The sequence below is a fragment of the Leptonychotes weddellii genome, chromosome 10 (assembly GCF_054177405.1).
Source record: "Leptonychotes weddellii isolate Sample4059 chromosome 10, ASM5417740v2, whole genome shotgun sequence".
Classification (NCBI taxonomy): domain Eukaryota; kingdom Metazoa; phylum Chordata; class Mammalia; order Carnivora; family Phocidae; genus Leptonychotes; species Leptonychotes weddellii.
This window is the reverse complement of record NC_138378.1, coordinates 78,023,361-78,037,500: the sequence shown is the minus strand read 5'-3', so window position 1 is coordinate 78,037,500 and position 14,140 is coordinate 78,023,361. Positions and strand designations below refer to the sequence as shown.

The 14,140-nt window shown below is 47.9% G+C and overlaps 1 protein-coding gene across 13 annotated transcripts in view; it reads left to right on the top strand.

Annotated features, from left to right (window-relative positions):
- The window catches only part of SFXN5 (sideroflexin 5), a 109,374-nt gene that overhangs the window by 17,147 nt on the left and 78,087 nt on the right, over positions 1–14,140 (top strand). For all 13 annotated transcript variants that reach the window (XM_081833677.1, XM_081833676.1, XM_081833687.1 and 10 more), the window contains one exon: positions 2,623–2,700. In XM_081833677.1, the coding sequence (XP_081689803.1) occupies positions 2,623–2,700 (78 nt within the window). The remainder of the gene's footprint in view (positions 1–2,622; positions 2,701–14,140) is intronic.

Genomic DNA, 14,140 nt, shown 5'->3' with positions numbered 1-14,140 from the left:
GTTTAAACCATTCTCACTTCTGCGGTGGTTATCTCAGGTAGTGTGTTGATGAGGGATTTAAAACGATCTTTTGTGCTTATCTATTGTTTTCTGACATTCTCTCCAAACAGCATGGGTTAGTTGCCCCACCCCCACCCCACCCCTGCCAAAAATATCCCACCAAGCTATCTCCACTTTGGAAACAGATTCTGGGAAGAGACTCTGGAATTTTGGAATTGATATGCAAACCTTTGAAGGGGGAGGGGCAGTACTCTCCTGCAGTCAGGCCGCGCCTAAGTAAGAAGTTTCCCTGCTCCCTGATGCCCGGGATTAGACCAGTGTCCACAGGTACTTCACCTGCTGGCCTGACGGGTCACGTGGTCTGACTGGCTTGTCTGGGCCCGCAGTGAGTCGGCTGTTCCTTCCCATCCTATGGGACTGCCCCATCCGCTGGCTCAGCAAACACCCTGTCTGCCTCCTGGAAGTCCTTCCTCGTGTTGCATCCTGCCTTCAGACCAGGGGGCTTCTGTTGATGTCTCTGCATTTCCATCCTCAGCTAGCCTTGTCCTTCTATCAAAAGGGGAACCAAAAAAAAAAAAAAAAAGAGGGGGGAACAGGGCAGCTTCACTGGGTTTCTTTACCCACACCGGACAACCCTGATGTCTGGGTCCCTCAGACATAGGCTGCCTTCTATGGCTGTTGTCTGTTTCTTGTTAATTTTTTGAGGTATAGCATACATATGATAAAATGCACAAATCCCAAGTTTATGGCTTAATACATTTTGACTTATGTTTATACCCATGTAACCACCACTCAGATGAAGACATTGGACATTTCCATTACCTCAAAGGGTTCCCTCATGCCCTTTCCAAGTCAGCACCCTGCTCCACCCCCCCGCACCACCCCCGCCCACCAAAAGTAACACTATCATGACCTCCACCATGTTAGTTAGATTAGCTTTGCCTGTTTTTGAACTTTATACATACTCTTTGGCATCTGACTTCATTATGTATATCAGCCTTCATTGCTATGTAACAGATCACCCCAAAATATAGTGGCTTCAAACACTTCAGTTCTTTTGCTCACTGGTTTTCAGTTTGGACAGGGCTCAGAGGGGATGGTTCATCGCTGTTTCTTGCAGCGTCCACTAGGGTGGTTTGATGGGGGGCAGGGAAAGTCCATTTCAGGATAGCTCACTTGCACGGCTGGCGAGTTGGTATGGACTGTCAGCTGATAGCTCAGCTGTAGCCATGGGCCAGCGCCTCGGTTCCTGTCCAGGTGGGTCTCTCCATATGCTGCTCGGGCTTCCTTACAGTACGATGGCTGAGTTCCAAAAGAGCGACCATCCCAAGAGAACAAGGTGAAAATGCAAGGCATTTTTGTAACATAGCCTCAGAGGTCACATAGCCTCACTTCAGCCATACTCTATTGGTTGAGGCAGTCATGAAGGCCTGCCCAGAATCAGCGGGAGGACACATAGACTCTACCTCTTGAGGGGGACGTAGGAAGGTTCTAGAAGAGAATGGGGCATGGCAGATATTGGAGTGTCCATCTTTGGAAAATACATTTTGCCACATTATGTCTGTGAGATTCATCCATGTTATAACATGTATTTGTAGTTTGCTCGCTCTTTAAGTTGTTGTGTAATATTTCATTGTGTACATATACTACGATTTACCTATCCAGTCCATTACTGACATTTGGATTGTTGGCACTTTGCAGCTATTTGAATAGTGCTGCTATGAATATTCTTTTTCTTTTTTTTTTTTTTTAAGATTTTATTTATTTGACAGAGAGAGAGAGTACAAGCAGGGGGAGCAGCAGAGGGAGAGGGAGAAGCAGGCTCCCTGCAGAACAGGGAGCCTGATGTGGGGCTTGATCCCAGGACCCTGGGATCATGACCTGAGCCAAAGGCAGATGCTTAACTGACTGAGCCACCCAGGCCCCACTGAATGTGCTGCTATAAATATTCTTATACAAATATTTTGGTGGACAAAGGCTGCCTTCTATCACTGTTGCTGTCTCTTTAGCTTTTAAGATTTTACAGATGATACAATTCTATCTTCTTCTTTTCCCTCTCTCTCCCATCAGTTACTGTAGCCATATGCACTTTAGTATGTAAATCTCTGCTAGTGTTTTTAAAATGTTGAAAAGAAATTATATGAGTATTACAGAAATATGTTATCTTTATAAAAACTTTCAATATTACAATTAAGATTAAATTTCCTCCTGACACCCCTTGCCAAATCTGGACCCTTTCCTACCCCAAGGTAACTCCTGTCATTAATTTGGTGGGTCTCCTTCTAGAGCTTTTTTGATGCATTTACACACATAAATATTCTCATAGAAAATATTGTTTTCTATGTGTGTGGGCTTTGTTTGTTTGGTATAATGAATGGCATCATACGGCTCTGCAATTTACTTTCTCACTCAAAAAAATATGTTGGAGATGGAATCACATACAGATCTACCTCACTTTTTAAACTGCCCAATAATAGTCTATAGTATTATCAGACCACTGTCATTTAGCCATTTTCCTATAGAAAGACACTTAAATTGTATCCTTCTTTATTGTTTGCAAGGGAAAGAGTTGCAGGAGCCTTGGATCTGTGCCCCTCAATGTCTTTTTTCTTTCCTCTGCAGAGACGTCTGAGAGAGGCTGTGCAGCTGCTGGAGGACTACAAGCATGGGACCCTGCGGCCAGGCGTCACCAATGAACAGGTAATTCTGCTGGAAGTGGGGGGAAGGGGGCAGGAAGGCGGCAAAGTCACATCCCCTTCCCTGCAGCCAGAACCACTCTCTTTCCTTCATTATCCACTTCTATGTGTCTACATAGCCATGTGAACTTCTGGCTTTTTGGAGGAGACATTCAGTTCTCTCCCATACCCTGGGTCTCGTGGGAAGCATGGAGGCTGAAAAGGCAAGTGAGACCCAAAGGCAGTAGTTTCCTGGAGCTGATGTGTATATCTCTTCCCAGTTCCACATTCAGTGACGTCACAGTGGTAGCTTGAAATCAGCCATGTGGGAATATTTCTACCATGGAAATTGGCAAATGCTTCAAATCAAGACTTTCTTCCCAAAAGAATTGATTTTTAAACATTTACTAGTATACCACTACTCAAAAGTTCAGCTTGAGGATGGGAAAGACAAGAGAGGATAGTGGGGATTAGGCTAGAATACTAATTTCATTTTTCTTTTTTTATATCAGGTAGGAATGTGAACTAGAGCTAAGTGAAATGTTAATGGTTGTGTTTGGTTTGAAGGAAAGGTAGAGGGATGCACTGTAGGGCTACTTTAATGATTATAGGGACTGATGGTTAACATGCCAAAGTTTTTCTTTTTGTTTACAAACTTTATTTTAAAATCTTTTAAAAAATTAATTTTTTTTTTTTTCCAAAATAATATGTGCGCAGGGGCACCTGGGTGGCTCAGTCGGTTAAGCGGTTGCCTTTGGCTCAGGTCATGATCCCAGGGTCCTGGGATTGAGCCCCGAGTTGGGCTCCCTGTTCAACAGGGAGCCTGCTTCTCCCTCTCCCTCTGCTGCTCCCCCTGCTTGTGCTCTCTTGCTTGCTCTCTCTCTCAAATAAATAAATAAAATCTTTTAAAAAAACCACAAAAGTAATATGTGTGCATAGTTCAAAAAATCAAATAGTATTAAAATACCTGAAGGAAAAATAGTATGCTGCCCCCATCCCTCCTCAATTCCCATTCCTTTTCTCCAGAAACAAATACTTTTAGCTATTTCTTCAGATAGAAATCCATGTCGAACTAATGTGCTTATCTATAGTCCTATTTTTCACCTAGTTATTTTGTATTCAGCTGGATTCAACTGTCTTGTTATTTACCCCCATTAAAAAACACACGTCTCTTCCCCATCCTCATCACTCTCCCAAAATAGTTATTATGGATTTGGGGGTTTATAGGTATTCACGATTCACATTATTACAATGATATAAATAGCATTTACTAATTCTTGTTTTCTCTCTTGTTAACTTTATGTTTTACCTGGAGTTAATGATTGCCTCAGTTTTTCACATTGGCATGGTTTTCTTTATACGGTCTCTACCTCTTACTACATCCTCTAGCAGCCTTTTGATATTTTCAGTGCCTCCTTTCAATCTGAAAACTCCTGTCCTTCAGTTCCCTTTTCCCCTCTGAAATTTTCCTTTCTGGTATCCAACTCCTCCAGCTCCAGGCCTTCCTGTTGGTGTACACTTTAATTTTGGTGGAAGACCTCTTTTAGTAGCTTCCTAAAAAAAGAGTAAATGGGAAGAAAATTGTGAGTCCTTTTATGTCTGAAAATTAATTCTGCACTCAGTGTTTTCTTTTTTTTTTTAAGGATTCTTTTTTTTCTTGGCGGGGGGACAGAGAGAGAGAGAATGGGGAAGGGGTAGAGAGAGACTCTTAAGCAGGTTCCATGCCCACTACAGAGCCTGACGTGGGGCTTGATCCCACAATCCTGAGATCATGACCTGAGCAGAAATAAAGAGGCAGACGCCAACCGACTGAGCCACCCAGGCACCACTGCACTCAATCTTAATTGACAGTTGGCTGAGAAGAAAATTCTAGGTTGACAGATATTTTCTTACAGAATTTTGAAGACATTGCTCTATTGTCTCTCATGTCAGTATAGCTTTTGGAAATCTGATACATTTCATTTCTGATTCTTTGCAAGTAACCCATTTTCCCTCTTTGGAAATCTTTAGTACGTTCTCTATTAAATTTATTTCAGAAATTCCACAATGCCATCTCTTTTTAAAATTCATTATTTTGGGTTCCTGGTGACCCCTTTTAATCTGAAGACTCCTACTCTCAGTTCTGGCAAATTTTCTTATACTGTTTCTTTGATAATTTCTTCTTATTCTGCAATTCCTATTAGTCAAATATTCAGCATTTTAGATTGACACTTAGATTGTCTTATATTTTTTTCTCTTCTCTTCCATCACTTTGTCATTCTGTGTGGCTTTGAAAGAAATTTCCCTGGGTTTATTTTCAGCATATTGACTGAAATTTTAACTTCAGCTAGTATAATTTTAATTTCCAAGAGCTCTTTGATTGTTTATTTTTAAAATTCTTCTTAATAGAATTCTTTTCTTGTTTTGTGAATACAGTAGCCATCTTATCTCTCTGCATTCTGGAAGCCACGTAGGGAGAGGAGGCTGGAGTCCCAATATTCGCTTTGCAGACTTCCATTAATTTCCCTGCTTTGAATCTCACCTACTCCCATCCTCCACTGTGCTGGTGTTCCCAAGTCTGGGATCACTTGGGTTCAGTTTCTCCAGAAGGCTGATAAACCTCCAGCATCTGGGGAACACAGGTGAGAGTGGTAAAAGTCACCTTGCTATATGGCAAAGACCTTGGGATCTTACTGCTTTGAGGACAGACTTTTAACCAATTCCCTATGTTTAGCCTTATGATTAGCCCTTTTTTCCTAAGGTTCCTGGTCCCTCCAAGTCCTGAGCTTTGCTGGTGTTTTGAGGGCAATGGACTGGCTCTTTAAGCATGCGCTCTGCAGGCACTTAGGGGATGGTTTCTTCCTCTCTACTGGATCAGTTACTAAAACTCTACTTATTTTCCATCCAAAACCATGTAGCTGTCCCTCCTCTGCTGTTGTCTCCTCTTCCATTCTTTTGGTAACTCTATGAGGCACTTCCCTTGCCTTCTAACACCTTTAGGTGCAAAGCCCATGCTGAGGCTCTGGGCTGCCAACATGACACACTAGTGCTTGGCCGGATGTTCCTGGGGTAGGTGGCTTAGCCATCAGCTCTCCCCACCCCAATTCATTTAATATGTATTTATGTATTTATGGAGCACCTGCAGGCCAATTTTGGTGCTGGAGCCTGGGGGAGAGAACAAGGAAGAAAGTAGACAAAAATCTTGCTTCATGGACCCCCAGAATCTAGGGAATGATTGTGAAAAGCCATGATACTGTAGGAGAGCAGAGGAAGGTGTGACCTGCCCAAACTGTTTGGAAGAGATTCTTGCCTGAGATTTGAGGGATGAGAAGGGGCTGGCCAGGAGACGCCGTGGGTGGGAGCTGTCCAGGTGAGGAGGCACATCATGAGCAGAGACAGCAGGCCCCTCCAGGGGAAGTCCAGATGAATGTGCTCCACTTGGCCACTTGAAAGGAGGGCAAATGTGTGAGCTGTTGGAGCACCTTGCCCAGACGTCCTTGTGCAGTGCCCTGGGGGGTGATGAGAGACAGGACAGTGCTGGCTAGACAGGGTCTATCTTCAGGCATCTGTGCTGCATTTAGGAAGGACAGGCAGTGACCAAATCATCCCTGAGCACAGTACTTCCCTCTGGCATGGGCACTGAGGAGCCTGGGTGGCATGACCTGACATGCCCTCGCTAGACCAAAGTGGTGTTCAGACCTCAGCAGTTCCTCTTGGACCTGTCAGGGGTGAGTTCAGCCCCCCAGCCCTTCCTCACCCTGCGTCGGCTCCCAACCCAAGCACCCTCTAGCTGAGGTTGGCCTCTTGAGACTCCCTCCAGCATCCAGAGTTTGGCAAATGAGGCCACATTTCTCCTCTCTACTCCCTTCAGTAGCTTAAAGTTGCCTGTCCTGTTTCCTGGGCCTCTTTTGTTTTCTGTGCTGAAAGCCCCTATGTGCCTCCAGGGAGCTGGGAGGAGGGGCGGTGGGGGGGGGCGGATCTTGGCATTAGCCGTGCTTCCCAGTTCTGGCTCCTGTTGGTGATGCCTGCAGTGTCCATCTGGTGGGTGGGTAGCACAGTGCTCTAGGTGTGAGCCTGCTGCTCGGCCCCCTTACTAATCAGATCCTCCCTCTCCCTCCCTTTCTGGTCCTCCTGGCTCTCCAGAGCATCAGGGATTGGACGATATGGACTCAGATTACAATGCTTCCCCAACTTGGGCCTCCTCTACAAAGCTGCAGCCCCTCTGGCCTCCACAGACAGGAACCGGGTGGGTGGGTGATGACATATAAGCCCAGGGTTTGGGGGAGCCTCAGCAGTCTAGAGTTAACGATGGTCCCCCATTCCTGGTCCAGGCCAGCCCTGCTCACGAGTCATGTCCAGGCCCAGGGTGGCTCTTGATCTCAGCCTGGACAGCTGCCTCATCTGCCCTGGGCTCTGTGCCCACTCTGACGTCCTTTTGCAGGCATGTGGATTGGAAGCCCGTGGCTGCCTCCTGACGCCTGCGGGCCTGTCCCCAAGTCACGGGCAGCACTGGGTAACCTGCCTAGTTTGTTATCTAACCCGGCCTCCGGTTATGCCATCTCACCAGCGGGTATACACAAGTGGATTGCTAGTCTGTTCACACCTGATGGCCTTTGTTTGGTCTTCTGTTAGTGGGTGGCTGATGCCTCCTCCAGAGACTGTTAACTTGTTAAAAGGTTGCTATACCAGTGAAAAATTGTCCTTAGGATAAAATAAAAATAAGTATAATTTACCCTTTGGGCTTGACAAGTAGAAATTTGATGTGCTGGGAGCCCCAATAAAGACTGTAGCTCTCAGTTACACAACAAAGCCGTAGATGAGAGCAAAAGGGGAAGCATAGGCAACTGGACTAGATTTCTGGATATTGACCCTGCCGTGGGCACTTTATATGCCGGGGTGTTGCTGCGGTGGTTGGGTGTGCATGGAGATGGGTGGGGTTAAAGGGTGAGAGACTCCCTCATGGTAATGAGCCACCACTCACTCGGTGCTTACCGAGTTCCAGGCATTGCACTAAGTATTAACGCTTTACACGTATTTCAGTTAATATTCACAGGAACTCTCTTTGGTAGGTGCCTGTATTAACCCCATTTTACAGGAAAGAAAACTGAGTCTCAGAGAGGTTACATTTCTTACCTAAGGTCCCATAGCCAGGTAGATCCAATGCCCATCTTTCACCTAGTACTTGAAGGTGGGTTTGGAAGGGAAGGGAATACTCTGTGGAGTGGACCGATGTGTGCAAACACGGGAGGCAAGGGAGCTTGGCATTTGTGAAGGTCTGTAGCCCAGTTACACCTGTGCGGTTCACACACAGTTAGTGCAGGCCCCGGGCATCTGCTGAGCATCCTGTATGTAGTAGGTGCTCCGGGTGGTGGGCCCGAGGGGGAGATGAGCACACCCCGTTGCCGCCCTCCCGCAGCCAGCTCCCAGCACAGATGAGGTGACCACACAGAGGCGGGCGCTAAGGGCCAGGCTGGAGGCTAGGCCGTGTGACGTTCATGCCAAGGCAGGTAGGAGTCCAGCAGGGAGAGAGTCTTGAGAATGCAGGGGGTGAGGAAGGCCTCATGGAGGGGACACAAGTGGTTGGTGTAGTGTGTAGACAGAGACCTACTGCAGTGAATGGGACCAGAGGGAGAAGTGGAGTGGAGTGGAGAGAGAGATGGGGTCGGGGGAGGGAGAGGAGCAGGGAGGGAAGATGGGACCAGAGAGAGGAAGCTGGAGAGGCAATTGGGAAGTTACTGATTGCACAAGTGTTTGAGACCCAGGTAGAGATGCTCGATGTGCTGTATGGGGCAAGGGGAAGCTACAGGAAGCTCTTGAGCAAGGGAGTAGCCTGAATGCGTCCTGGGGTTGCACTGGTCTGAGGGCCAGGTGGTTGTGGGAGGGTAAGTGCCGTTAGGGAAGCCAGCTTGGAAGCTCCTGGAGTGGGCAGGTATGAGTTGAGGAGGTCTCTGGGAGCCCCTGTAGGCTTCTGAGTGCAGTTCTTGCCCATCATTCCACGTTCCCCAGGAGCCAGGGACCCGCTCGCCTTATCAAGTGCCTACTCTGCACCCAGCATAATCTATTGGTCGCCCAGGGGCCCCACGAAGGGTGGATTCTGCCAGCAACCTGCCAAGGAGAAAGGGCAGCTAGTGTCAGAGATCCTGCAAGTCTCCTCCTCTGGCAGAGGGGAAATGGGGTCAGCTATGTTTGAGCTTTGCTGAAAATAGCAGAGAAAATACCAGGGAGTTAACAATACTTGCACCCCAAATCTTCTCTGGGTGTCAGCAGCTGGCTGAAAGGAAGGCTTGGCTGACACCTCCCCTTCCTTACCCTGAGCCCTGGCCTCAGGCTTCTGGGATCCTGGTGAGGAACCCACCCGTGTGGGCTGGCCACAGTCTGGCCCTTATGGTCAGCATAGGACAGGCCAGTGAGCAATCGTAGCTGAAGCATGTGTAGGATGTGCTAGGTGTTGCACCGGGTGCTATGGATGCATCTCTGGGCCGGGGCACTGCGGTGGCCTCCTGGGGGGCCTCCCTATTCTACCTGGGCCCCTCTGTGTACTTCCAGTACAGCTCCAGGGTCATCTGTGAACATATACATTATTTTATTTGCTCCTTGGTTGCAGGGTTTCTCAGCCTTGGTGCTATTGGCATCTGGAGCCCGATAATTCTTTGTTGTAGGGGCTGTTCTGTGCACTAGGATGGTTAGCACCATCCGTGGCTTCTACAAACTCGATGTCAGTAGCACCCCCACCCCCCAAGTCATGACAACCACACATTGCCAAATGTCCCCTGGGTGCAAAATCACCCTTCTGTAAGAACCACTGCTCCAGAAACTGTGTAGTGTCCCTGGCTTTCCACTCAGAGTAAAAGCCACAGTCCTTCGAAGGGCCGTTCCTCTGTGATCTTGTCTCCTACTACTCTCCCCTTATTCAGTCCACGCCAGTCAACATTGGCCTCCTGTGCTATTCCTCAAACATGCTGGGCATGCCCACTTCTGCCTCAGGGCCTTTGCACTGGCTGTTCTGGCTGCCAGAACAGTCTCCCACCAGATATCTGCATGACTCACTCCGTCCTTCAAGTATTTCCTCCAGTGTTACCTGAATGACAACTACCCTGACCCCCTTCCCTGCTGCTGTACCCTCCTCCCCACTGCCACCACACACGCACCCTCTATCCTTGCCCTGTTCCACTTTCCCATGTTTCCTGAAGCACCCACCTTTCTAACATAGCAGAGAATTTACCTATTATTTTTAGTTTATTGTCTGTTGCCACTGGAATATAAGCTCCATGAAAGCAGAGATTTTTGGTCTTTTTTATTCACTGATGTGCCTAGAGTAGAGCCCAGCACATAATAGGTGCTCAGTAAATATTTGTTGAATAAGTGAATGAATTTTCTTTAATCTTCACAATAACCTTGAAAGTAAGTATTCATATCCCCATATTACAAATGAGGAAGTGGAGGTACAAGAGGATTAAGTAAATTGCCCTAAATCACATGGCCAGCAAGTGGGGGATCTGGAATTCAAACGAGGGTTTGACTCCCAGGTCTGCCCTCTCAGAGAAACTGCATGTATACAGGAGAAATGACTGCTGCTGAACTAGGGGGGAAATGTTCTTTCTCCTTTTAGGAATCTGTAGGATTGGGGGGGGTGCCTTCACCCCACATAGACTTGCATATGTACATGTTACCTGGGAGTAACCATGGCAACAAAATTAATGGTAAGGAGTAATGGGATTGGCCCAAATGATAAATTAGGAAGGTTTTTTTGTTTTGTTTGTTTTATGGAGGCATCCTTTGCTTTACAGAAGGATCCCCTTCGGGCTCCGTTTAATTACCTTCTGGAGGTTGTTTTAAATAGGCTCTGTCTCTGCTGCCTTTAGAGGTTTGGAGAAGCAGCTTGGAAGGAGGCAGAGGGGAAGGGGAGTGAGCCAGACTGGGGACGGTTGCTCCTCCATCTGGGGTCTGGGTGCTGGGGGTATGCCCTGCTCCGCCCCCAGAAGGCGGGGCTTTTCCTTCTGTAGCATGTTTGGGGCCCACCCTCTGCCCCTCCCCTGGCCTCTACACTGGGGTTCTAATAGGTTCAGATGGCAGCTCTGCTGAAGCACTGGCCATTTCTGAAAGCAGCCAACTTCTGCATTGTTCCAGCAACCTCTCACCCAGACTGCTCCCTCCGCCCCCACTCTGTCCTCATTGCCCACGCTGAGAAACCAAGCAAGGTCCAACATCTCACGTCCACACTGGTTTGTTGCTGCAGTGAGTAAGGTCCAAAGGATTGGGGCCACACATTTTTATGTTCTGCAAGAGGCACGGAGGGACATGGGCTGAGCCCAGAGGAGACATGCCATGTCGAGGAATTTGCAGGTTAAAGGTTGACGAATTTGCAGGTTAAAGTGTAGCTGCTTCCCAGGCTGAAGAGATGCCAGGACTCTGTCCTAGATTCTCAGTGTGGTTGGACTGTCCACTGCCCCTCTTTTGCTTCCCATCAAATGCTTTACAGCCCAGGATGATCCTCTCCTGTAACCTGTGTGCAGGACTGGCTTGTGAAACGTCAAGCTAGCAACCAGCTCTTGGCTTGGGGTTCTGCTGCCATTCCTGCCTCCAGCATCTGACTCATGGGTCCAATGGGTTCCAGGGAAAAGCCCAGACCCAAGGTGTCCTTGTCCTGTCTCTCTATGGGCTGGGTGTGGCATCATCACACAGGAAGGGGCCCTTCCTGCCCTTTCTCCTGCCTGATTAATTTAAAAAAAAAAAAAAAAAAATCTAAGCCTAAGGTGTGCAATGGCTTGCACAGGAGACCATGCACATTAGTGGCTGAGCCGAAACCAAAATCCATGACTGACTGTTGTTGCTACAGCCTAGAGATGGATGAGCCCAAACAAGATCAGGTCATGTGTAGGAATTTTAGTTTAAAATGGAGATATCCCTCCCATCTCACCTGCCTATTGAGCTGGGAGCATTGCTGGATGTCACAAACACTACTTTTGGTTTCATTCCTTCTTCTGTATCATGGGAGGCGATTTCCTATAATCCCAAATGGCTTATCTTAGTTAGGATTATACTAACTGCTGTAACAAAGAGATCTCAAAATGTACCAGCTCAAGTTAAGAAGTTTCTTTCTCTCCCATCAAACAGTTCAAGTTCCAGGTGGGCAGATGGCTCAGCTCCACAGGATCACTCAGGGACCCAGCCTCCTTCCATCATGTTTCTCCCCCATCTCCTTGAGCTGTCTTCCCAGCCTGGGCTGCAGCCACGCATGTGCTCCGGCTCGCAGGAAGGGGGCAAAAAGCATGGTTGGGGGGTGGCAGTTGCTGGCCAGGGAGAGGCCCATCTCTCTTCCCCTCAGATGCCACTGGGGGACTCAGGCACATGGATGAGCCTAACTGCAGTGGAGGCTGGGAAATACAGCACGGTAGGTCGGCCACCTGCCCACCACTGTTCTATTATTTTGGAAGAAGGGGACATAGATTTTGTTGGACACTTAACAGTCTGTGCCATAGAGGTAGATAAAGAGTTTAGAAGTTGTGCACCCTATTGCTATTTTTCTAGTGGTTACTCTTAATTTTTTACTGATTATTTTGAATGGGGAACATACGAACAATCTACAGACTTCTAAGCTATAAAACGAGTAGAGGATAAAAAATAAGTTTCCCCAATTGCTCCCCTTCCTCTCCCTAGAGTAACCTTTAGTTTCTTCTGTATCCTGCCAGAGATTTCTGCATACATTTATCCATTTTCTTTACATGCTGATGGTATGATAATGATAAGTTTAGGGAAAGTCACTGGAGCGTGGTCATAATAGTAAAAGATGGGACAGTCACTAAAGGACAAATCCCATATGATTCTACTTATAGGAAATAGCTAGAGCGGTCAGATTCACAGAGAGTAGGATGGTGGGTGCCAGGAGCTGGGGGAGGGAGGAATAAGGCGTTAGGACTTATTGGGTACGGAGTTTCAGATGGGGAGTATGAAAAGGAGGTGGATGGTGGATGGCGGTACAATGATGTGAATGTACTTAATGCCACGGAGCTGCCACTTAAAAATGGTTAAAATGGTAAATGTTCAGTTGTGTATATTTTTCCACAAGAAAAAAAAAAAGATGGAAAATAGCCTAAAAGTCCACTCATAGGGTACAGTTTACAATATATTCATTCAAGGTTTCTGTTAGGAAGCGGAGGACTGCTCTCTGCGCCCTGATATGGAAAGATCTCTACAACATGTAGGTGCCTAAAGGGACAGAACAGCGTGCACCGGTGTGCTAACATTTAGAGACAGGTGCAGGTGGCGGTCGAGAGTGGGGATTCGGGAACCAGACTGCTAGGGTTCAGATCCCAGTGCTGCTGTGGGACTGTGGGCAAGTCATGTACGTTGTCTGTGCCTCAGTCTCCGTATCTATGAAGTGGGGGGTAGACTACCTCCTGCCTCATGGGGTTGTTGAGGAGATTAGATAAGTCAATATGTACAAAGCCCTCAGAAGGACGTCCGACACATCACGCTTGTTCGCTAAATGTGAATGAATGAGTGAGGATGAATGAATCCGAGTGAGAGGTCATGAGCTGTCATTCTGGCTCTGCCCGACACCTTGGAGGTGACTCTGCGCTGTGGTTTCCTCACCTGGCCTATAGAACAGGTTTCCAAGGGTGAGAATCAAATAATGGGAGGGAAGGTGCTCAGCCAAAGGGAGAAGCATGGAGTCAGCGTGTGAGGCTTTGTCGTCGCTCGTCTCCGTGGCACCAGCCTGCCCGGGGCCGTGGGTGTGGTGATGTCATTGCAGGGTGGGGAACACCTCTGTAGCTCTGGGTCCCTGGCCTGGCCTGCTGACACCCTTACTGAACTTCTGCCTTTGCCGATGAGCAGCATCCGCCTGCTTCTCCCATCCTTGCTCCTGGCGGGGTGGGGATGGAGGGGGCAGTCCTTGAAACTGAGGGGCTTGGATGTGCCCGTGGGTTGCCAGCACTGCGCTCCTCAGCTGGACTTGGGCAGGAGGGGAGCAGCAGGTGCTGGCGAGGGGCATTAGCCCCCGGCTGCAAGGAGGAGTTTCTGGGACCCCAGGAGGATGTCAGCTAACCCTCTTCCTCTTCTCGCGCCTCAGGCCTGGCAGTCACTCGGGCCAGACCAGACATCGATCTGCTCCGGAGGCCCCTGGAGAGTAGGGAGAACACGAGCCTGGAGGCCGGGAGGCCTGGGGGCCCAGCTCCATCCTGCCACAAGCCCCTAGGACCCTGCTGAATTACTTGGTCTCTCTGAGATGAGTTCGCTTGTCTGAAAATAATCTGTCCACCTCACAGGCGTGTTGTAGGAGTAAGACAATAGAGATGAAGTTGCTTTGAAAAATAATTAAGTCCGTTAAAAAAATATATTGCTCATTTGAATGACTGCTCTGTTTTAGGCATTCATGGAACATGTTCTATAGGCTGAGTATTTTAGATATACACATCTCATTTAAGCCTCTGTGTTAGTCAGGGTGAGCCAAGCATTGTAACAAACAACCCCAGATTTCAGGAACT